The sequence below is a fragment of the Balaenoptera borealis genome (genome assembly GCF_965194805.1).
Source record: "Balaenoptera borealis genome assembly, chromosome: 11".
Classification (NCBI taxonomy): Eukaryota; Metazoa; Chordata; class Mammalia; order Artiodactyla; family Balaenopteridae; genus Balaenoptera; species Balaenoptera borealis.
The window spans coordinates 2,442,793-2,465,177 of record NC_138868.1 but is presented as its reverse complement, the minus strand read 5'-3'; the positions used below and the strand labels follow the sequence as shown (position 1 = coordinate 2,465,177).

Genomic DNA, 22,385 nt, shown 5'->3' with positions numbered 1-22,385 from the left:
GGGTCCTGGATGGCCTGGAAAACAGGGACACGGAGACAGAGGCCGGACTGTGCTCTAAATGCAGTGAGGAGCCTCTGGCGAGAGGGGCCCTGGATTTAGCTCTGAAATGAACGAAGCAGGATCTCCCTCTCCTTGACCCCAAATGAGATCACAGACAGCAGCCAGGGGTGGGCATTGGGAAGACCGAGGGGCTGCGTGTACACCCTGAGGCCTTGCCGAAGGAGAGGGGCCACCTCGCTGTCCGAGTGGGTCAGAGGGGGGGCCTTTGGGGGCCCGCGCCTGGTCTGGGGTGTCAGGACACAGAGGGGGTATCCACGGGTGCACGCCGGCACTGCACTCGGATTGGTGGGTGTCTGTTCTGCCTGCACCAGCTGTTCAGCCATTTGGATGTCACCTCTGATGTGTCTGATTATTGGGCAAATAGGAAGGAAGGGGGGACGGGAAATCAGGCTGCTCTGCTGACAAGAGAGATTCACGGAGGAGGGAGGGAGGAGAGTTTGGATGGATGGATGGATCAATCGATGGATCGATGGATGGATGGTTAAATGATTGGATGTTTGGGTGGATGGATGGATGGCTAGGAGGTTAGATGGATGGACAGATAGGCAGGTGGGAAGATGGGGGGATGGATGGATGGATGGATGGATGGAAAGGAGGGAGGGAAGTTGGAAGGGAGGATGGTATATATGAGCAGATGGTGGGGCTCACAGACTAATGAGTCCCACTGGTCGCTGGTTGTTAGCTGTGCTGGGGGAGAAGAAAGGCAGCCAGTGACCTCTGTGCCCTCCCCACCATGCCCTGGTAGAGCTGGGGCACATGGCCAGATGGGGGAGCTGAGATGTGTGGGCAGGAGCCCCTCTCCCTGCCCCAAGTTTGCAAGACTCAACCCCTAAGAGACATGCAGCTCCAGGTGAGGGAGGCCTACCTGTGTCATCCCTCATCACCCGTCCTGGGGCCCCCAGGGCAGGAGCAGGTCTGACTCACCTTGGCTGCCAGCCGGGTGCTTGGAAGATCTCAGCTACATGAGTAAGAAGGCGGCGGGCCTCCTCTCAGGTGCTGGCTTCCTGGCCTGAGACACACGTGGGGAGTCAGCGAGTGACCACGGGGACTCTGCAAGCAGGGCCTGGGCTTCCAGACGCCCGCCCCCTCCTCCCCCGCAGTGGGTTTGCTAGAAGCTAAGCTGAACTGGTGAGGGGGGGACCCGGGCCAAGATTGAGAATCAGCCTACTTGACTCAAGCACAGCTGTCGCCAATTAACAGCTGTGCGACCTGGGGCCAAAACTCCCACCCTCTCTGAAACCAGTTTCCCCATCTGTGAAATGGCAGAGGTAACAAGCTTAGCCAGGTGACACGGTAGTGATTAGGAAGGGAGGGGCCCCTGGGCCCACTGCAGCCTTGGAGCCCCCCTACTCTGACCCCTGGGCAGGGAGCACAGAGGAGTTTCTGGGGCTGCCAACGGAACCCTGGGCCACCCTGCCCACTCCTGAAGCCCCGCCCAGGTCCACTCGCCCACCTGTCACAACAGGAAAGGCTCTGTGTGTCTGCTGCCCCGCCCAGGAAGGCCCAGGGCCAGGGGAGAAAGCAGGGACTTTGTCCTGGGCTTGGCAGGAGGCCACCGGCCCACCCGGGAGGCGGCAGGAGGCACCCCTGGGCCTGGAGAAATCGGTCACTGGGCCTTTATGCAGCACGTCCTCAGGAAGTGGAAAGAGCCCAGGATTCAGAGCCAGTGTTCCTGCTCTGCCAACGTCCGCCAGGCCATGACCACAAGGCTAGGCCATCAGCTCTTGGAGCCATGATTTTCTCATCCATAAAATGGGCTGACGTCGGTGGCGCAGTATGGTCCACTGGGAGCTGCTTGCCCCGGCCCCACTCGGGGTGGGGCTGCAAGGGGGCAGGAGACAGAGGGAGCTGCCTCTTTCCTGATCTGGGCAGACCGGGGCAGTGGCAGGGCTTGGGAGGGCACGGCAGGCACCTGAAGGACTGGCCGTCGGGCTCCCCCGGGGCTGCTGCTTCTGTTGGAACCGGACGCTAGTTTGGGCAGTGCTGTGAAGCAGGAAGGTGATGTCTTGGGCGGAGCGTGGATTCGGGTGCACCTCACCATAAGCACACCTGCACTTCCTCTCCGAGTTAAGGTGCTTTGGGTGCAGGTATCAGAAACCCAGCCGAGGAGCTGAAGCAGGGGAGGGCAGGAGGCGGGGTCTCGAGGCATCCTTAGGCGGGATGGGCAGGCCAGGTTCAGGGACGACCCCAGCCTCCTGCCAGCTCCCCTGAGAGCTCTGTGGCCGCCTGTCTGGCCTGCCTGCGTCCCCCTCTCTGGGCAGCTCTTGGCCCCCTCTCCCGCGTGCACGGAGCTCCATCCCCTAGGGGGGGGAGGTGTGGTGGCCCGGCATGGGTCAGGGGCCCACCTCAGCTCCATTTCACCGTGTCCAGGGTCCTACAGAGCCGACTTAGTGCCGGGCCGGGGGGGCAGGGGGTCCTGCCACACCTGTGACAGCCAAACTTCCAGCGGGGCTGGTCCGGGCCTGGCTTCTGACATGGGCCCTGGAAAGCCTGAGCTTGGCCGTGCAGCCTTCCCTGGGTGACCTGCAGGCCCCTCGGGCCCTCGTCCCATTTCTGAGACGTCCCCTGAGTGGGGACCTGACTGTAAGACACGGTGGCCCCAGCCACTCGGCCCTGACTCTCCGGCGTGTCTCTGGTCCCCTTGCTGGGGCGGATGCAGGATGCCCACCTCCAGGCCCCAGGCTGCCCCGGCCTCGGCGTGAGGCGTGACCAGTGCTCTCCCCTCCTTCCTTCCAGAAGCCCCCCAGCGCCCACGCCATGAAGGAGGAGGCCTTCCTGCGACGACGCTTCTCCCTGTGCCCGCCCTCCTCCACCCCTCAGAAAGTCGACCCCCGGAAACTCGGCCGCACCCTGCTCTTGGGTGGAGAGAATGAGCTCGACCCTCTGGGTCCAGGTCAGCGTCCACACGGGAACCTGGTCACCTGGCACGTGGGCCACGGGCGGGGACAGCTGCCGAGCCTGGGCCCTCCTCAGCTTCGAGGCCCAGCTGTGTGGCCTCGGGCAGGTCCCTTTCCCTCTCTGTGCTGTCCCGGTTGGGGAGGGCGGGCGTCGGCCTTGCTGTGCTCACAGCCCAGCCCCTGGTGCCTCCGGGTCAGGATGGTGCTCCCCTAGTCATTGCTCCTCCACTTCCTGCAGGGACCTGGCAATAAACCACCAGCCACAGGGAGCGGGTGGGAGTGGCCGTCGGGTGGCCTCAGGCCTCCTGTGAGACCATCACCGTCTTCTTCGTGCCCGTGAACCTGAGCTTTAGAAACCTGCTTCAAAGCAAACGGAGCTATATGGAATCTAAAAAAAAAAAATGGTTCTGAAAAACCTAGGGGCAGCACAGGAATAAAGATGCAGTAAAGAATGGACTTGAGGACACGGGGAGGGGGAAGGGTAAGCTGGGACGCAGTGAGATAGTGGCATGGACATAAATACACTACCAAGTGTAAAATAGATAGCTAGTGGGAAGCAGCCGCATAGCAAAGGGAGCATCTAGAGGGGTGGGATAGGGAGGGTGGGAGGGAGACGCAAGAGGGAGGAGATAGGGGATGTATGTATATGTATAGCTGATTTACTTTGTGATACAGCAGAAATTAATACACCATTGTAAAGCAATTATACTCCAATAACGATGTTTAAAAAAAAAAAACAAACGGAGCCAGGCATGGGCAACCGCTCCCCCCAGGGTCGAATCCAGACCCCTCACGCCCCCCTCCCTCCCCTCAAGCAAGCTGGAGAGGAAGCCTGCCGGGAGGGGCGCGGGGACAGTGTCCGGCCACCTCCCTCCGAGAGCCCAGCACTGGGGAGCAATGGAATTCCAGCCAGCGGATTTGGGGCGTCGGGGGAAGCCAGGCGAGGTCTGGGTACCCTGAACTGAAAACAGGGGGCCTGTCTTACAGACCCCAGAGGACGTGCCACACCAGCGCCCAGGGCACCTGGGCTCCTCCCAGCGGTGACACCCCCTCATGACGCTGGCTGGTGTTGATTAGCTCTCTGGTCCCGCAGCCACCGCCTGGGCTGGCTTCCTGCCCCACCCAGGCCAGCCGTGGCCGGTGCCCGTGCCTCGCCTGCCACACACTGGGCAGCGGCGGGGGAGCTTCCCGGCAGCGTGCCCCGGTCCTCACGCCGGCCGCTCTCTTGCAGGGAAGGGCATGGAGCCCAACAGCCCATCGCCGCCCAGGGGTGAAGGGCCCCCGACCCCAGGCTCTGCCACGAAGGTGCCACCGGTAGGAGCCCGGCTGTGGGGGGACCCGAGGCAGGGAGCCTGCCCTGGGGACGATGGGAAGCGGCTGGAGGGAGGGGGCAGCAGGGCCGCCGGCCGAACCCAGCATTCCCAGCCCTTGGCTCTGAATCAGGGAGGCTGCTGGGGCCGGGGACGGAGTCACAGAGCTTGTGAGTTGTTTATCAAAGCCACCTTCTTGGTTAACACAGGTCGGGGATGCAGGGCCCGGAGAAGGCTGGGGCTGCCGGGGGGCCTCAGGGACAGAAAATCATGGCAAAAGGAGGCCCCGGGCTCTTCTGTCATAGGGAACCCACCCAGTATGAGCGCATCCGCCCTCTGCCTTTGTCTGTGCTGTGCCCTCCACCCGTGCGCCCTCTCCAGGGCAGCGCTGAGTTCGGGGAAAGGGCACGCGCACACACAGATACACACACAAATGCACGTACAGACACACACACAGATACACATACACACACAGATACACACAAATGCACATACAGACACACACAGAGATACACATACACACACAGATACACATACACACATAGATACACACACAAATGCACATACAGATACACACAGATGTACACACAAATGCACATACAGATACACAGATATACATACACACACAGATACACAAATGCACAGACACAGATATACATACAGATGTACACACACACACAAATGCACATACAGACACACACAGAGATACACACACACAGATGCACACAGCTGTACACACACAGATACACAAATGCACATACAGATACACACATGCACACACACAGATGCACAACATACATGCACACACAGATGCACACACACACATGTACACACACATAACACACATACACAGAGATGCACATACAGATGCACACACATATACACAGATACACATACACACAGATGCACACATATACGCACAGATATACACACACAGATACACACACACACACACACACACACATCCCACGTGCTCCCCAGCCCAGCGCCTCTCAGCTGGGGCCCAGCCGTGCACCTCCAGGCAGAAGCTCTGGTCCAGGGAGGGTGTGGGGCCCCAGGTACAGGTGCCCGGTTGTAGACACGCCCTTCCTTCCCCCGAGGGCCTCAGGCCAGGGGAGCCACGGCCCCCGGATTGGAGGCCCCGGTTCTGGCGGTGCGGCTGGGGGGCTGGGGGCACATAGAGGCCAGTTCTCCCCACGCTGGCTGCCCCGCGAGACCCAGAGTGACAACTGCCTCGCTCCTCTGGGACCCCACGCCCTCCTCTGTCAAACAGGGGGTGTGTGGCGGTCCTCACGGTATTCCCTGTGTCCACTTCCGGCAAGGAAGAAACCGGACCTTTCGTGGGTCCCCCCTCAGCCAGCGTTTCCCCGCCTTGGTCCCCAGGGCTGCCGGCTGCTGGGAGAGCAGTTGGAGCGCCTGCATTTGTGTGTGTGGAATTTTTTTAATTAAAAATTTTGTTTTAGATTACAGTAAAATACACAGAACAAAATTTACCATCCTAACCATTTTTAAGTCTACAGTTTAAGTACATTCACATTATTATGTCACCATCACCACCATCCATCCAGAGAACTTTTTCATCTTATAAAACTGACACTCTGTCCCCATTAAACACTCACTTCCCACCCCTCCCCCAGCTCCGGGCCCCCGCCGTCCTACTTTCTGTCTCTATCAATGTGATGACTCTAGAGACCTCCCATGAGTGGAATCACATAGTATTTGTCCTTTTGTGTCTGGCTTACTTCACTTACTATAATGTCCTCATGTTCATCCAGGTTGTAGCTGGGTCGGAATTTTCTTCCTTTTTTTTTTTTTTTTTTTTTCTTCCTTTTTAAGGCTGAATAATATTCCATTGTGTGGCTGGACCATACTTTGTTTATCCAGTCATCTGTCTACGGACACATTTATTTTTCTGAGACACAGATTTATTTCATGAAAACATGGTTCTTCCTTCTACAACCCAATAAAACATTAAACCCAATAAAACCACAGCAAATGTTGTCAGGAACACTCAGTTCAAATTTCAGATTTCACCCATTCAGAAATGATGTCTGGGCATCCTCTCTGGGCAAGGCCCACACCGCTGTAGGTGCTGGGGATGGAGTCGTTGGATAAAACAAAGTCCCTCTCTCCTGGAGCTTATGTTCTAGAGGGAAGACAGGCACCAGACAAAACAAGTAAAGTCTAGTACATGTCAGAGGCTAAGGGAGGAAAGAAAGGACAGCTCTGGACACCCCCAGGTTCTTTTTTTTTTTAACAGTTTTTTTAAATGTATTTATTTATTTTATTTATTTATTTTTGGCTGCGTTGGGTCTTCGTTGCTGCGCGCGGGCTTTCTCTAGTTGCCATGAGCGGGGGCTCCTCTTTGTTGCGGTGTGCGGGCTTCTCATTGCGCTGGCTTCTCTTGTTGTGGAGCACGGGCTCTAGGTGCACGGGCTTCAGTAGTTGTGGCACGCGAGCTCAGTTGTTGTGGCTCTCAGGCTCTAGAGTGCAGGCTCAGTAGTTGTGGCACACAGGCTTACTTGCTCCGTGGCATGAGGGATCCTCCCGGACCAGGACTCGAACCTGTGTCCCCTGCACTGGCAGGTGGATTCTTAACCACTGCGCCACCAGGGAAACCCACCCCCCAGATTCTTAAGAGTGACTTGAGACTGTTCTAAAAGGCACAGCTTGGGGAAAGATACAAACTCTAATATATATGAGATAAATATAAAGTATTTAATATATTAATATTAGATATCATATACAATATAATATAGCATAATACAGTATAATATCATGTAGTGTATAGTAACATATCAGATATGTAATATACAAGCAGTTCTTTACGTATATACACACACATATGCGTATATATATTATATAGTTCTTCCATGAGATAAAATTCAAATAGCACAAAATTAACCATTTTTGATGAACAATTCAGTGACACTTAGTGCATTCACAATATTGTGCAGCCACCACCTCTGTCTAGTTTCTATCACCCCAAACAGACACCCTCTTAGCAGCCAGCACTCTGCTTTACCTCTCTACGGATTTGCCTATTCTGGACATTTCATATAAACGGAGCCATGCGATGTGTGGGGTTTTGTGCCGGGCTTCTCTCCCTGAGCCCCACCCAGGCTGTGGCAGGTGTCAGTGTCCCTGGATGGATGGACCACAGTCGGCTTGTCCACTCATCAGTGGGGGGCACATTTGGGCCGTTTCCACTTTTCCGCTGTTGGGAACAGAGCTGCTACGAACATGCGTGTACAAGTATCTGAGTCCCTGTTTTCAGTTCTTTGGGTTTATATCTCAGAGTGGAATTGCTGGGCCATCATGGTGACTCTGTGGCAAGATGGAATTCTAGAAAATTCTGTAGTTGACTTTTGGGGGAAGTGCCGAACTGTTTTCCACAGTGGCTGCCCGTTTTACTTTACAGCCCCACTGGCAGAATAAGGGTTCCTGTTTCTCACATCCTCAACAACACTTGTTTCTGTTCTTTTTTAAACGCAGTAGGTGTGAAGTGATGTCTCAGTGTGGTTTTGATTTGCATTTCCCCGATGCCTGATGGCGATGTGCATCTCTTCACTTTCTTATTGACCTTTTGTAAGTCTTCTCTGGAGAAACGTCTTTCCAAGTCCTTTGCCCGTCTTTGAATCAGGCTGTTGTTGCCTTTTAGTTGCTGAGTTGTAAGAGTTCTTTCTATATTCTGGATACTAGAGCCTTGTTAGCTATATGATTGCAAAAGCTTTCTCCCATTCTGTAGGTCGTTCTAAATCACTTTTTTAAAGGAATTTTTACGTTTTTGGTCAGACTCCCGCGTTCATGGTTCTGAGCAGCGTGCCTCACTGCTGGGGGTGCTGCGTTATCGCCCACTGTGCCTTGAGGTTCAGTGGCCCTCGGGAACGAGCAGGAGGGGCTGGTGGGCCTGGGCGTGGTCCCCAGCATGGCTCTAGGATGCAGGAGTAGGGGCAGTGTCTGCAGCGCTAGGCAGGGGCCGCAGTGACCCGGCCCAGTGGGCCTGGGGGGGCCCAGGAGCAGAGGGTCGCAGGGCACAGGCGCCCCATCCCGTCCACCCCCCAGCCCCGCCGTCCCCAATCGCACCTCTCTCTTCCTCTGTTGCCCCAAACAAGCTCCTTTCAGCCGCATCTATCTGGTGGAAAGCTGGGCGGCAGGGAATTGGCAGAGGGTTCATTCATTCATTCATTCATTCATTCATCTATTCATCCAAGATGCTCACCGAGCTCCCAGCTGCTGGTGCCAAGGGGATGCTGGGATGAAATCAAGCCCAGTGGAGCTCTCGACAGTAAGCAGAAACGTCTGTGTGGCTGTAATTGCAGGAGAGGCTCAGCCGGCCAGGGGTGGCTGGTGTCATCAGGGTCTGATGCCAGCAGGGTGGGCAGAGCCGTCTTCCTCCCGGGGAAGCAGCTCAGCGGGGCCTGAGGAAGGAGCAGGGGTGGCTCAGCAACAGGGAAGAGCATTCAGGCGGGGGGAACAGCATGCGCTAAGGAAGCTGGGGGCACCAGGCGCAAGAATCCCAGCTGCCCGGGAGCTGGAGGGTCAGCCCCGCCCCCAGAGGCCTGTCACCCGGGCTCCTTCTCACAACTCCCGCTTCAACTCAGAGGCTGCTTCTAGAGCAGAGTCCCCCAGGCGCCTCGCCCCATGTCCCTGCCTTCCTGGGATCCCGAATGTCCTCACTTGTCTCAGAGAGTGCACTCAGAGTGAGACTGCCCGAGTTCAGCCCCAGCTCGGCCCCTCGCGAGCCGTGTGACCTCTGGCAGGTCCTGAGCCTCTCTGTGCCACAGCCCCCTCACCTGCAGGACGTGGGTAGCAAGAACGACTGAAGCTGCGGTGGTTCCCGTGCACACACATGCTCTCCAACCCCCTCTCTCACCCCCCGTTCCCTGGGGGTGGCCTGTCCCTCTGTTCTAACCCCAGCACCCGAAGCCATGCTTGGCACGTAGTGCCATGGGGACAGCTGGTCCCCGGGACAGTTCCGGCCGCAGCCCTGCCCCTGGCTCTGCAGCCTTGGGGGTCACTGCACCTCTCTGTGCCTCAGTTTCCTCATCCATCGGATGGGGGTAGTAACTGGGCCCGCCTCCTGGGTGGTCGTGAGAAGTAGGTGAGCTAAGGCAGTAAAGACCTGAGAGGACCTGGCGATGGCGGAGCGGTCAAGAGCGTTGCCGAGACTGCTCACCTCGCGCAGGGAGGGAGCCGAGGGCCGTTGGCCTCTGGTCCTGCGGGCCTCCCTCCCTTGCCTGGAGGCGCGGGGTGGAGGCACTCAGCCCGGAGGACGAGCAGGGCAGGCAGATTTCTGCACAGGACCAGAAAGGGAACGTTTTAGGCTCGGCGGCCACACGAGCTCTGTCGCAAGAACTTGCCGCGGCCGTTAGAGCCAGTGCGGCCACGACAGCACGCCAACAGTGGGCGTGTCCGGTGCCACGATAACCGGATTGGTGGATGCGGAAATCTGAATTTCATCATTTTCACATCTCGCGTTGATTTTTTTTTTTTCCCCATCCCCTTAAAAATGTAAAACCTGGGACTTCCCTGGCGGTCCTGTGGTTAGGACTCTGGGCTTCCACTGCAGGGGGTGTGGGTTCAATCCCTGGTCCGGGAACTAAGGTCCCGCAAGCCGTGCAGCATGGCCAAAAAAAAAAAAAAAAAAGTAAACCCCATTCTGGGCTCGCAGGCCCGCAGCCTTTAGTCCTGGCTTTTTCTCCCCACTCCCCCACCCCGGTCTCCGTTTCCCCGTCTGTTAAAAGCCTGAGGCCCCATCGGTTCCCAGATCCCTGGATGCAGCTGCCCGGTGGGTCTGGCCGGCTGCGCCTCCTCCCTGCAACCACCAGGGGGCTCGGGAGAGGGCCTGGGCATCGCCCCACCCAGCAGCTGCTGTCAGGGCACTAGGGGTGGGGGTCCCCTCCGCACACGTGCGCCCTCCCTGACCGGAGGCGGGGCGCCAGGTGGTGGCTAAGATGGACGCCTCCTGGGCCCCACGGGGAGGGTCATTGCCATGTGCCCAGTGCAGGCCCCCAGGGAAGGGGTCGGCCGCAGACACGCCCCCGCTGACCCACCCCAGCTCGTGTTCACGTGCTCACCTCGTGAGGCCTGTTCATCCCCCCGGGGCAGGGAGGGGAGGGACGCGTTTCTCCCACCTCCTGCTTGCTGCGCCCCGGCACCACCCCCTCACCCCCTCACCACCGCACACCTGTCCTCTTCTCCCCTCCTCCAACAACTTGAGTCTCTCTTGCAGGCGGAATACAGGCTGTGCAATGGGTCTGACAGGGAATGTGTGTCCCCGACAGCCAAGGTCACCAAGAAGGAAGCTCTCAAGGTGGGCCCAGGCCTGGGGAGGGGGCACGGTGTGTCGTTTGTTGGATGAATGGGCACCCCAGCCAGTGAGGCCACACCTCCACCCCAGCCTGCCAAAGGGAGGGGGACAGACTGCACCCTGGCCACCTCCACACCCCCTCTACCTGTCCTCTCCCTGCCCCCCTCTTCGTCCCCCGGCTAGACGGTGGAGGCCCTCACGAGTAGAAGGCCCCCCGGGGAGGGCCAGCCCAGGGCCTTCTCCCCTGACCCACCCGCGGGTGCCCTGGGCCCAGGCACAGAAGGAGAGCTACCGCCAGGAGAAGAAGCGCGCCACCAAGCAGCTGCTCAGCGCCCTGACAGACCCTAGCGTAGTCATCATGGCCGACAGCCTGAAGGTGAGCACGTGTGTTTCCCAGCGTTGGCCAGGCTCCCTCGGGAGGCCTCCCCCAGGGACAGGGCAGGGTTGCCGGCCACTCGGGACACGGTTAGGCATGCTGGCTGCTGCAGATTGTATGTGTCCTGGGGCTGCCCTGACGAATGACCACAAGCTGGTGGCTTATAACGACCAAAGATGATTCCCAGGTCCAGAGGCCAAAGCCCAAAACCAAGGTCCTGGCAGGGCCAGGCTCCTTCCCAAGGCTCTAAAGGGGGGGGGTTCTTCCTGCCTCTCCCAGCTTCTGAGGGCCCCAGACATCCCTGGACTTGTGGCCGCGTCCCTCCAGCCTCTGCCTCTGTGGTCACCTGGCCTCCTCCTGTGTCTGTGTCCTCCTCTCCTCTTATAAGGACACGGTCACTGGGCCAGGGCCCACCCCGCTCCAATGCAGCCTCATCTTCACTCGGTCACATCTGCAGAGACCCTATTTCTAATTAAGGTGGGGGGCCCTGACCTGCTGGCGGGGGTCCCAGAGTGCCCATAGAGCCCCCTGCTGGGATACAGGAGGGAGGTGAAACTCGGGCTTTGGGAGGAAGGACCGGGGTTGGGGTCAGAGGTCTGTGTTCAGACCTCACTGAGGCAGCGAGAGACTCCCTCGCTCCCAAGCTTCGGTTTCCCCCTCCGTACAGAGCGGGTAAAGCTGCCGAATCCCGGGGCTGCCACGAGGGGCAGAGGAGACAAGGGGACCAGGGAGCCTGGGCGTCTACAGAGCCCTGGGCCCACGTGGCTCCTTTTTTCTGCTCCACAAAATTATGAATAAAAAATTAAGTACAAAAGTGAATATTTAGGATGAGAAAAGAAATGATTACAGGTTTCAAAATCACAAAGCTGACAGTTGCAACAGTCATGTCTAATTGCCAGTTCCCCCCAGGGCCCTGGCAGGGCCTTGAACTTGAGCTCCGTGAACTTCACCAGTAAATCTGGCTACAGCATCTTCCTTTGGATTCACCATCATTCAGAGTTCCTGTTAAACACTAAAAGAGAACTCTGCCCGGAGCCCAAAGCCCTGTGTATCTGCCCCTCCCCCAGCCGTCCAGATGCCCCTGGGTCCCGGGCAGGCATGGACGGCAGCGCCCCTCCCCCCAGATCCGCGGGACCCTGAAGAGTTGGACCAAACTGTGGTGCGTGCTGAAGCCGGGGGTGCTGCTCATCTACAAGACGCCCAAGGTGGGCCAGTGGGTGGGCACGGTCCTGCTGCACTGCTGCGAGCTCATTGAGAGGCCCTCCAAAAAGGACGGCTTCTGCTTCAAGCTCTTCCACCCACTGGACCAGTCCGTCTGGGCCGTGAAGGTACCGCAGTGCGAGCCCTGGGGCTCGGGAGGGCCAGGCAAGGAGAGAGCCCCCGGGGGCAGGTGGCTGTGTGGGAGGAGAGCACAGATGGGCAGTGAGGAGGCTCATCCTGGGGCCCCAGCGGCACGGAGTCCAGAAATGGGCTGACAGTTCCAAGGGTTAAGTCACTCAGTGGCCAGGGGATCAGATGTGGTCACTGGCCTTCTATGTGGAACACGTGCGGAGGTTGGGGGCGCTCAGGACCTGGGGGCCCCATGGGATGAGATCACACCTCGAGCCCTGTCCAGAGGCTGAGGAACGGGGCCATGGGAGGGCAGCTGCTCTGAACCCAGACCTCACCCTCATAACCTGGGGGCTGCCCAGCCCAGGACCAAAGGGGGTCAGGTTGCCAAGTGAAATCCTGAATGCCCAGTTAAATTTGGATTTCAGAGGAAGATCAAAAAGTTTTTTTAGGGACTTTCCTGGTGGTCCAGTGGTAAAGAATCCGCCTTCCAATGCAGGGGACGCGGGTTCAGTCCCTGGTCGGGGAACTAAGATCCCCCATGCCGCAGGGCAACCAAGCCCGTGCGCCACAACTACAGAGCCCACGCGCTCTGGAGCCTGTGCGCCACAACTAGAGAAGCGAAAACCCGCATACCACAACTAGAGAGAAGCCCGTGCGCTGCAATGAAAGAGCCCGCATGCCTCAGCGAAGATCCTGCGTGCCACAACTAAGACCCGACACAACCAAATATAAATAAAAATAAATAAATAATAAATAAATCTTTTTTAAAAAAAAGTTTTTTTAGGATAGGTATGTCCCAAAAAGAAACGAAATTGAGTTATTTGTAGTGAGGTGGATGGACCTAGAGTCTGTCATACAGAGTGAAGTAAGTCAGAAAGAGAAAAACAAATAACTGTATGCTAACACATATATATGGAATCTAAAAACACAAAGTATTTCCCAAATATTTCATGGGGTATACTTATACTATATATGTAATTTTTCTGAGATTCAGATTTAACTGGGTGTCCTGGATCTGCACATGCTGATTCTGGCCACCCTAAAGTGGGGGGCTCGGAGCTGGAAAGCCAAGGGTGGGACCACCAGCTAAGAAGAGGGACAGAGCACCCCGCCCGTTCACCTCTCTTGCTGCCTGCCACGTCTGCGTGACCAGGGGCCTGACCCTGCCTAGGGGTCCTGAGGCCCCGGAAGCGTCCACGCGTGTCTGAGTGTGGGTCCACATGACCGCACGACCTGTGTTTCCACCCATCCCTGGCCCATCCCTCGGGTGACGCCGGGTCTCTGCCTCTCCAGGGCCCCAAAGGTGAGAGCGTGGGCTCCATCACACAGCCCCTCCCCAGCAGCTACCTGATCTTCAGGGCCGCCTCCGAGTCGGACGGTAAGTACCTGCCTGCCCTGCTGGTCTCCACGGTGACCCCACCTGAAGCACCCCTCCCCTTGGCGGGATTTAGGCCGGGTGTATGGGGCCCCGGTTCGGACTCCTCCACCGCCATCCAAGGAGGCAACCTGGTGTCGGCGGACCAGCCCGCCATTCACCAGCCCCCTCTCTGGAGCCTCAGTCTTCCCCGTGGGCAAAAGATGAACCGTAGCACTGTCTCCCCAGTTGCTATGCGAATCTGATGACCTTATTTAAAAGCAACCAGATAACAGTTACTGGGTGCCAACCACGTGCCAGGCACCACTGAATCAGCAGATGCTACTGTTACCATCCACGTTTGACACATGCGGAGATAGGTTGGGTGAACTGCAGATGAGAAAGTGCTGGAGCCGGGGACGAAGCCCGGTTCCCAAATCAGCGCACGTGTTTGGAGCGCCCTCTAGTGGCTTCCCTGAGTAAACGCGGCTGCCCACACACACACCCACCGCCCCATCGCCAAGTCCTGAGGGCCGGCGCCTCCCAGGGATCTGGTGTAAGACTCCCACCCCACCAGCGGTCTAGGGCAGGCAAGGCCCTGCCCGAGGCAGCCTGGCCTGACCACTGGGCTCCGGCCCTCCCGGCTGGGAGTCTGGGGCAGGCGGCCGTCCCTAAGGTGCCACGCCACCCCCTGGTGGCCAGATGCTGCATCCACGCTCCAAGGGGCTGTCCTGAGTCGCTTGAATGCCACCCTCATCTCCCCAGCCCCCCACTCGGTGCCAGGCCCCTCGTGGGCCCTGGGATGGGCTGGGCAGCTAGTGCTCCCATGGAGTCTGCAGTCTAGTGCGGGAGAACACCAGCAAACCAGCAGACAGGGCTAACTGGGCTGAAGCATGAGCTGAGTCCCTGATGGGGTCGGGGGCCATGGTCAGGGAGGAGGGGCATCCACAGCCCCTGTGGGTATCAGGGTGGGCTTCCTGGAGGAGGAGGAGGAGGAATGGGCTCGAAGGATGCATGCTATTTAGGATGTCTAGTCCCTTGTGGCAACCACAAAAAACGCACGTCAGGGCCCCAGGCCCCACTCAGCAGGTGTGGGTTTCCCAGCTCTCGCCTGCGGGTTCTGCTCCCAGGAGCTCCCCACCTTCCACCGCCATAAACTTTCAGCCCTGGCTGAAAGTTGGAAGGTTAGTATCCAACCAAGCCTGCAGTGAAACCCCCCGCAGGACGCCGGGTGTCCTCCTGAGAACCAGGAGCCACCATCCCTGCAAGCCCCTCCTCTGCGATCCCCAGCGCGCCCCTCCCAGCGCCAGGCCCCGGGGATGCACCACAGAGAGTTAGGGAAGGAAATTCACCATCTCCAAGAGGGTCACACTTTAAAGGCTTGGAGAAGGAAAGAACCGAGTTCAAGGTCCTTTAATCCCAGGTCCAGCCCGCGGGTGGCGTCTACCAGAAGGGCTGCAGGGCGCTGAGGACAAGGGCTGGGGGCTGGAGGCGGCCGGCTCTGTCCACCCCACCCTGCCTCCCCGCCCGCCTGGCCCTCCCCTCCTCCCAGAGCTGTTCCAACACCAGGCGCTGCCTCTCTGCGGCCTCGGCTCAGCAGCCCCTTCCCCAGCCTGCCACCCCCCCCTCCTGCCCTGTGCTCCAGGCCAGGAAAGCCCTCAGCGCAGAGGCCCCCTCCTGCCCCGACCTGGGGGGGCCAGTTTCCATCAGGGAGGGCCCTCGCCCTGACGCCACAGGTGGGAGCTCGCAGGGCCTCTGGGTGCAGAGTGGCCTGAGCTTGCTACGCGTATGACCTTGAGGGGGTCACTTACCCATCCTGGCCTTAGCCCTTGTCTGTAATGTGGGTGACTGACAGTGCGCTGGGAGTGGGGGGTCCGGCGGGGGGCTCCTTGTTGAGGAACGGAGGGACGGGGGTGGGCAGGGTCCCCAGTGCGCAGTGGGTGCCTCCCCAGCTGGGGGCTGCTCATCGCCCCCGACCCCCCCCCCACTACAGGCCGCTGCTGGCTGGACGCCCTGGAGCTGGCACTGCGCTGCTCCAGCCTCCTGCGACTCAGCGCATGCAAGCAGGGCCGCGACGGAGAGCCCGGGTCCTCGCCAGACGCGTCACCCTCCTCGCTCTGCGGGCTGCCCCCCTCGGTCGCCATCCACGACCAGGACCTGTTCCCGTGAGCAGGGGCGTGGCGGGCAGGGCCCAGCCCCTCCCGGGAGCCTGCTGGGGACTCCTGGGCCCGGGCTCTCCCTGGCACCACCGCACAGGGTCTCCTTGTACGTGGGGAGGAGATGGGGGCAAACGCCGTCGAGGTCTGGCTGCCCAAACCCCAGGCCAGGAGGCAGGCCTCCTCCACTCGAGGTGGACCGGGGCGCCTCAGGGTGTTCGCCTGTGAACTGGGGCTTATAGTGTCAAATGCCCATCGCTGAGGCTTTTCAACACAGGGATGGCGCTGAGGCGCCGAGCAGAGAGGGGTGCCCCGGGTGAGGGTACTGGGGGGTATGCCCAGAGGTGGGCGTGCCTGGGCCTCACCTGTGACCAGCAACCCACGGGCGCCATCCCCCTTCCAGACTGAACGGGTCCTCCCTGGAGAACGACGCTTTCTCAGACAAGTCAGAGAGAGAGAATGCTGAGGACTCCGATAAGGAGACCCAGGACCACAGGCGGAAGGCGGAGAGCGGGAGTGACCAGTCGGAGGCCCTGGGGCGCCCCGTGCGCAGGGGGACCACGTACGTGGTGCAGGATCACGAGGAGCTGGGGGAGGTGAGAGCCCGCCCTGCCTGGAGCTCGGGCGCCGCCCGGCACCGCTCCCCGCCTCCCTGAAGCAGTGGAGGCAACGCCTGGCCGTCCCCTCGGGGAGAGCTCGCAGGGTCTGCTGCACCCAGAGGGCCAGGGAGACGGGAAGGCCAGGATGGCCGGGACCTGGGGAGGGCCGCGGGGCTCTGGCGAGGGTGGTGGGAAGGCCACAGGGGAGTTTCAGGTGGCGGCCTGCCGGGGTCCAGGTGAGACTTTCAGAAGGTCCAGGGGCAGAGGTGGAACCGGGGACCCGCTAAGGAGGAGCGTTGTCTGGACAAAGCTGATGGCGCCCTGGACCTGGGTCGGGGTGGGGAAGGGAGAAGGGGTTCAGGGCGCGTCCAGAGGCAGGCGGGCAGGAGCCAGCCTGACGGCGATGCCACCCGTGAGACGGGCGCTTGGGAAGAAAGAGCTGGTGGCTGGGGGTGGGACCAGGCTGTGTCCCAGGCTTGGAGGTGCAGGGGAGACGCTGCTGCACGGGAGGGTCTGGGGCTCGGGGGGCCGTCGGGACATAGGGCTTGGGTGGGCAGCCCAAGGGGCCCAGGGGCCCAGGCACCCCAGCCTTCAGAGGCTGAGCACAGACGGGGCTCCGCAGAGGAACCCTGGGAGGCGTGGCAGGGAGGGGAGGGGGGGGCTCAGGGGCAGCTGTGCTGGGCGCTGGAGCAGGAGAGACAGGGTGACACGGGGCTGGTGGTGACCTTCACCAGGGCACTTTCGGTGGAGAGGAGGGGCAGAAGCCAGAGGGGAGGGTTAGAGGGAGTGCGGGCGGGGTGGGGGGTGCAGGGGATCCCCAGCTGCGGCAGCTGCCGTGCACGCCCCGAAGCTGGCCTGGACATCAAAGCCGGGGGGCCACAGCCTCGTGGGGCTCAGACGTGACCTCTGCCTCTGGGGGCTTCCCCTCCCCTCGGTGCCCAGACGAGCTGTCCAAGCGAGTGCCACTAGGCCTCCGCCACAGCTCTGCAGACACAGAGAGGCAGAGTGACTGCCTAAGGTGGCCCAGCAGGGTGGTGATGGGCCCTGATGCAGGGCTGGCTGCTGGCACCCCATTCTCCTGCCTCCCTGGGGGGTCAGGGGATGGGGATCCACAGCCAAGTCTAGCCACACCCCAGGCCCGAGGCCCTGGAGCCATAGACCAGGGGGCGGGGTGGGGTCCACGGGGAGGGGAGAGGGGCTTGGCGTTGGCCCGGGAACTGCGGCTCGATGGCACTTCCCGAGAGTGGAGGGTCCCCGATGCACAGCCCTGCCTGGGAGCACCTGCCCCACCAGCCAGCTGTCTTTAGACAGCTGCATGACCCTTTCTGAGATCATTCTGCCCACCTGAGGGTTTGCTGCTTGGTATGGCCTGGGAGATGGAGCCCCCCACCCCCCAGCCCTGCCTCCCTGTCCCCCTGCCCCCTCGCTCCCTGCCCAGGCAAAGCCCAAAGCTCCGGGGCTCAGTCTCTCTGTGGCACGTGTTTGGAGCCTCGGTGAGGGTTAGACGTCTCAGGGAAGAGAGGAGGGGTCCAGGGCGGCCCCCTCTAGCCGTGCGATCCTGGACAAGTGAAGACCCCCTTCTGAAGGGGGTGCAGGCCTGAAGCACCTGTGTCACCCCATGAAGACAAGATGGGCTGGGCGTGGGAGGAGGTCTCCTCGAGCACGTGGCACCTGCTGCCACGGCACAGATCATGCAAAGTCCACAGACAGGTCTCAGCAGCCACGGTGGATGAGCGCCAACCGCGGGGAGGGCCCAGGTCGGCCAGGAACAGAGGCAGACGGGAGCCGGCCTGGGCCAGCAGCTGCCCCTCGGGCCTGCTGGCAAATGCAGGGCTCAGGTGGGGCTGGGACAGGCCCGCTGGGTGTGGCGGCCCGGCCAGGGGGTACGCCTGGCCGCCCTACCCCCCATCCCGCCCCCTCCAGCCGGAGCCACCGCGCCATCCCGCCTGCCCGCCCCTGCAGGCTCCCCGCCCTGCTCTGGCTGCAGCCTGACCGCGGTCCCTCTGCCGGCAGCTGGGTGAGGCGTCGCAAGTAGAGACGGTGTCTGACGAGCACAAGAGTCTGATGTGGGTCCTGCTGAAGCAGCTGCGGCCGGGCATGGACCTGTCCCGCGTGGTGCTGCCCACCTTTGTCCTGGAGCCCCGCTCCTTCCTCAACAAGCTCTCCGACTACTACTACCACGCCGACCTGCTCTCCCGGTGAGCGACGGGGAGGTGCCCAGAGACCCCCCAGGCTCCCTCAGCCCCTGCCTGCCCCACAGAGAGTCCTCAGGGTCCCCAGGAAACTGTCCCTGAAGCCTCTGTCTCCAAGGGGCCCGGCCTCCATGGGAGGAGCTGGTGAACAGGGAGGGCGGGGCAGCCCCACGTCCGGTCAGGGCCCCCGTCACAGGTGAGCCCAGCGCCTTCTGTGCGCCTGAGCCCCGGCATTGGCGCCCTCAAGCTGAACAAGGCCGAGGTGGGAAGGCGGGCTGCAGGCTCAGCAGCCCACGCAGAGGGAGCTGGGTGAGGGCGAGAGCATCCCGGGGGCTTCCTGGAGGCGGCATCCTGCCAGCCTCGAGCCAGCAGCACCCTCTCTGCCCCAGCACTGGAGCCACCCTGACATTTTCCAGTTCTGTGGAAAACCCGATTCCCCGGAGTGGTGGGGGAGGGTGGGAAACTCCTCCTTTTTGGGGGCTGGGCAGCTGGGGAGGGGCCTGGGTTTTCAGCAAGTGGATGGAGGTTGAAACAGAAGGAGGGAGGGGGCTGGGAAAGGGCGGAGGTCGGCCCAGGTTCCCCGACCTGGAGTGAGGGCATTCCCCCACCCCATCGCAGGGCTGCCCTGGAGGAGGACGCCTACAGCCGGATCAAGCTCGTGCTGCAGTGGTACCTGTCCGGCTTCTACAAGAAGCCCAAGGTGAGAAGCACCGACCGGGGAGGGCGCAACTACAGCCCAGCCCTGCGCCCTGGCACCCGACCCCACCCAGAGTCCGAGGCCATCCCCTACCCCGCGTGACCCTGAAGGATCCTGGTCATCCCCACAGTGGTCCCAGGTCCTCAGAGATGGGGGACCAAGCCCTGACTTCCCACCCAGGGAAGTGACTGAAATAGCAGGGCTGGAGAATTTGGGCTTTAACTTGAAAGGTCATTAGAAGCCACAGGGGGCTTTGAGTGGGCTGTGCACTGGCTTCCCCTGAGGTCCGGGGAGAGCTTGATGTGGTTAGGGTCTCACGTGCCCCTCAGAGCCAAGAAGTGGACAGGGCACCTCGTGGGCCGTCCCCCCAGAGTGTAAACCAAGTGTGAAGCATAGTCTCCCCAGAGCAGGAGTGGGGCGCTGTTCCCAGATGCCGGTGGGAGACTAGACATCCCTTCTAGAGACCTCCTCCCTGCAGGTGCCCGGGGCTGTGGGCAGCAGGCAGCCCCTCTCGTTGTCCCTCGGTCCACACCCCGTCCCAGCTGGCATCTGTGCCCCACCCCCAGCTTCTGACACAAGCCTCTTTGTTCACTGCCTGCAGGGGATCAAGAAGCCCTACAACCCCATTCTGGGGGAGACCTTCCGCTGCTGCTGGTTCCACCCCCAGAGCCACAGCCACACCTTCTACATAGCTGAGCAGGCAAGGGCCCCGGCCACCCTGGGCTGGCCGCTGGGCTCTGCAGCGGACGGGGCCCCGGCAGTGGGCAGGGGGCGTCTGACCCCCAGGCACGTTTCTGGGTGGCCCCACCTTCGACCACTGGAAGAGCTCTGGCCTCACTGCCGCCGGCGGGCATTCTCCCAGGAGGCGCAGGCACCACCTCGGCTGTGACAGCAGAAAGTGTTGCCTTAGGGCGGGGGACAGCGCCTCCCATTTTCCTGGGGGCACCCTGGGGGGATGCGGGGATTGCAGTCAGCTCCCCCCGGGGCCCCAGGACTCAGGCCTGGCTTCCCTGGACGTTGGGGATGAGAGATGGGGACTGCCCTCACGCCTGCTCCGGGGACTGGGAGGGATGTGGTGGGGGACCGGGCCTGCCTGCTGCTGGGGCCATCGCAGGAGCCGCCTCTCCACCCGCAGGTGTCCCACCACCCACCCGTGTCCGCCTTCCACGTCAGCAACCGAAAGGACGGCTTCTGCATCAGTGGCAGCATCACAGCCAAGTCCCGGTTCTACGGTGAGGGGGGCTCCCCTGGGCCTCGAGGAAATGGGGGGAGGACTGACCTGCCGGACTCGGTGGTCACCAAGACCTCCCCCGGTGGCCATGTTGGTGTCCCTCTCCGCCTGTCCTAGCCAGGGACCACGAGGGGTCAAGTGCTCAGAACCTGGGGTCAGGCAGAGCCCTCCAAAGCCCGCTCCCCCCCGGCCTCTCATCCCTCAGCCGTGGAGTTTGCGCGGATGCTGGGAGGATTACGAGAAAGAGCCACATGAAGGTGCCACCTAGAGCTGGCTGTCCAGTTCAGCACCACTGGCTACATGTGGCTATTTTCATTGATTCAAATGAAATAAACCTTAAAAGGCGGCTCCGCAGTTGCTCTGGCCACAGGGCAAGTAGCCACATGCTGCATGGGATAGAACAGTTTTATCATCACAGGGCATTCTGTCGGGCAGCAGCCCTCGAGAGCCTGGCACCGTGGGTCTGTCTGCATTTTTCCGTCCTGTCGACCTTCGTATTGTTCTCACTGGTGGGCAGGTGCTCTGAGTGCCTCTGTGCGCCCAGCAGACTGCAGAGGGCGTACAGGCTCGGCCCACCTTTTCCACCCCTGTGCTCCCGTCACTGACTGTGGCTGTGACTCTCAGCCCTGAGCGGGCCGTACCCCCTCTCCGCTGGTGTTTAAAATCAGAGCAGAGGCCCTAGTTTGAAAACGTTCGAAGCCTCCACCCTAAGAATCCCTGCTTTAGTAAGTGAAATAAACATGAACACATGGCAACTTAGGTAACTCCTCAGGATGAATGACTTGTACGACCTGGACGGGACCTTTACAGAATCTGAGGCTCAGAGAGGTTAAGCGACCCACCCACAGTCACACAGCTGGAGGTGCCTGGGACTCTTTCCACCTGTTGGAAGGGATCTCAGGTCCTGTGACTTGGGGTGGAGGTGGGGGCCCAGGTCCCGAGGATCCGTCTCATCTCACTGGTCCCACTGCCCCGTCTCTGCAGGGAACTCACTGTCAGCTCTGCTGGACGGCAAGGCCACCCTCACCTTCCTGAACCGGGTGGAGGATTACACCCTTACCATGCCCTACGCCCACTGCAAAGGTGAGAAGCCATGGTACCCCCACCCTGGAGGGCAGAGCCCAGGCCGGCTCCCTCAGGGAGAGCACCCTGGTTCTTGTCTATTTGAAGGTATCTTATTTGACCCTCACTCTTCCATGACTTTTTAGCTGGGTATGGAATTCCAGGCAGATTGTCCTCTCCTCTTTGGAAGCTTGTTACCACCTTCTAATTTCCATTGTGCTTGGTGATCAATCAGCTGTTGGCCTGTTTGTTACATGGTCTGCTTTTCTCTGTAGCTGCTTTTAAGATCTTCTCTTGTCTTTGGTTTTCTGCAATTTCAGTGTAGTAGTTCAAGGTTTGGATTTGTTTTTTTTTTCCTCTACGATGTTGTGTTAATTTCTGGTATACAGCAAAGTGACTCAGTTATAGGATTTCTTTTTTATTTTTTAATTAATAGACTTTCTTTTTTTACAGTGGTTTTAGGTTTACAAAACTTTTAGCAGAAAGTGCAGAGAGTTCCATATACCCCCCCATCCTAACACACACACACACACACACACACACACATACACACACACACACACATACACACACACACACGGATCCCCTACTGTTAACGTCTTGCATTAGTATGCTACATTTGCTACAATTGGTTAGCTGATATTGACACATTATTATTAACTTAAGTCCATAGTTTACATTAGGGTTCACACTTTGTGTTGTATAATTATATGGATTTGGACAAATGCATGTTTCTACCGTTACAGTATCACAGAATAGTTTCACCACCCTAAAAATCTCTTATGGTTAGACGTGAATAGATGAAT

The 22,385-nt window shown here is 59.9% G+C and overlaps 1 protein-coding gene across 10 annotated transcripts in view; it reads left to right on the top strand.

The window, feature by feature from the left end:
- OSBPL5 (oxysterol binding protein like 5) overlaps window positions 1-22,385 on the top strand; it is a 69,310-nt gene that overhangs the window by 35,387 nt on the left and 11,538 nt on the right. For 2 of the 10 annotated variants that reach the window (XM_082341855.1, XM_082341854.1), the window contains exons 2-14: window positions 2,797-2,953; window positions 4,189-4,271; window positions 10,503-10,583; window positions 10,855-10,956; window positions 12,024-12,284; window positions 13,582-13,666; window positions 15,636-15,807; window positions 16,202-16,394; window positions 18,411-18,595; window positions 19,208-19,289; window positions 19,888-19,986; window positions 20,422-20,518; window positions 21,502-21,600. In XM_082341855.1, coding sequence (XP_082197981.1) covers window positions 2,818-2,953; window positions 4,189-4,271; window positions 10,503-10,583; window positions 10,855-10,956; window positions 12,024-12,284; window positions 13,582-13,666; window positions 15,636-15,807; window positions 16,202-16,394; window positions 18,411-18,595; window positions 19,208-19,289; window positions 19,888-19,986; window positions 20,422-20,518; window positions 21,502-21,600 — 1,675 coding nt within the window. In that variant the 5' untranslated portion in view covers window positions 2,797-2,817. Of the gene's footprint in view, window positions 1-2,796; window positions 2,954-4,185; window positions 4,272-8,481; window positions 8,556-10,502; window positions 10,584-10,763; window positions 10,957-12,023; window positions 12,285-13,581; window positions 13,667-15,635; window positions 15,808-16,201; window positions 16,395-18,410; window positions 18,596-19,207; window positions 19,290-19,887; window positions 19,987-20,421; window positions 20,519-21,501; window positions 21,601-22,385 lie in introns of those variants that run through there. The other 8 variants (XM_082341857.1, XM_082341858.1, XM_082341856.1 and 5 more) reach the window with 8 other exon arrangements.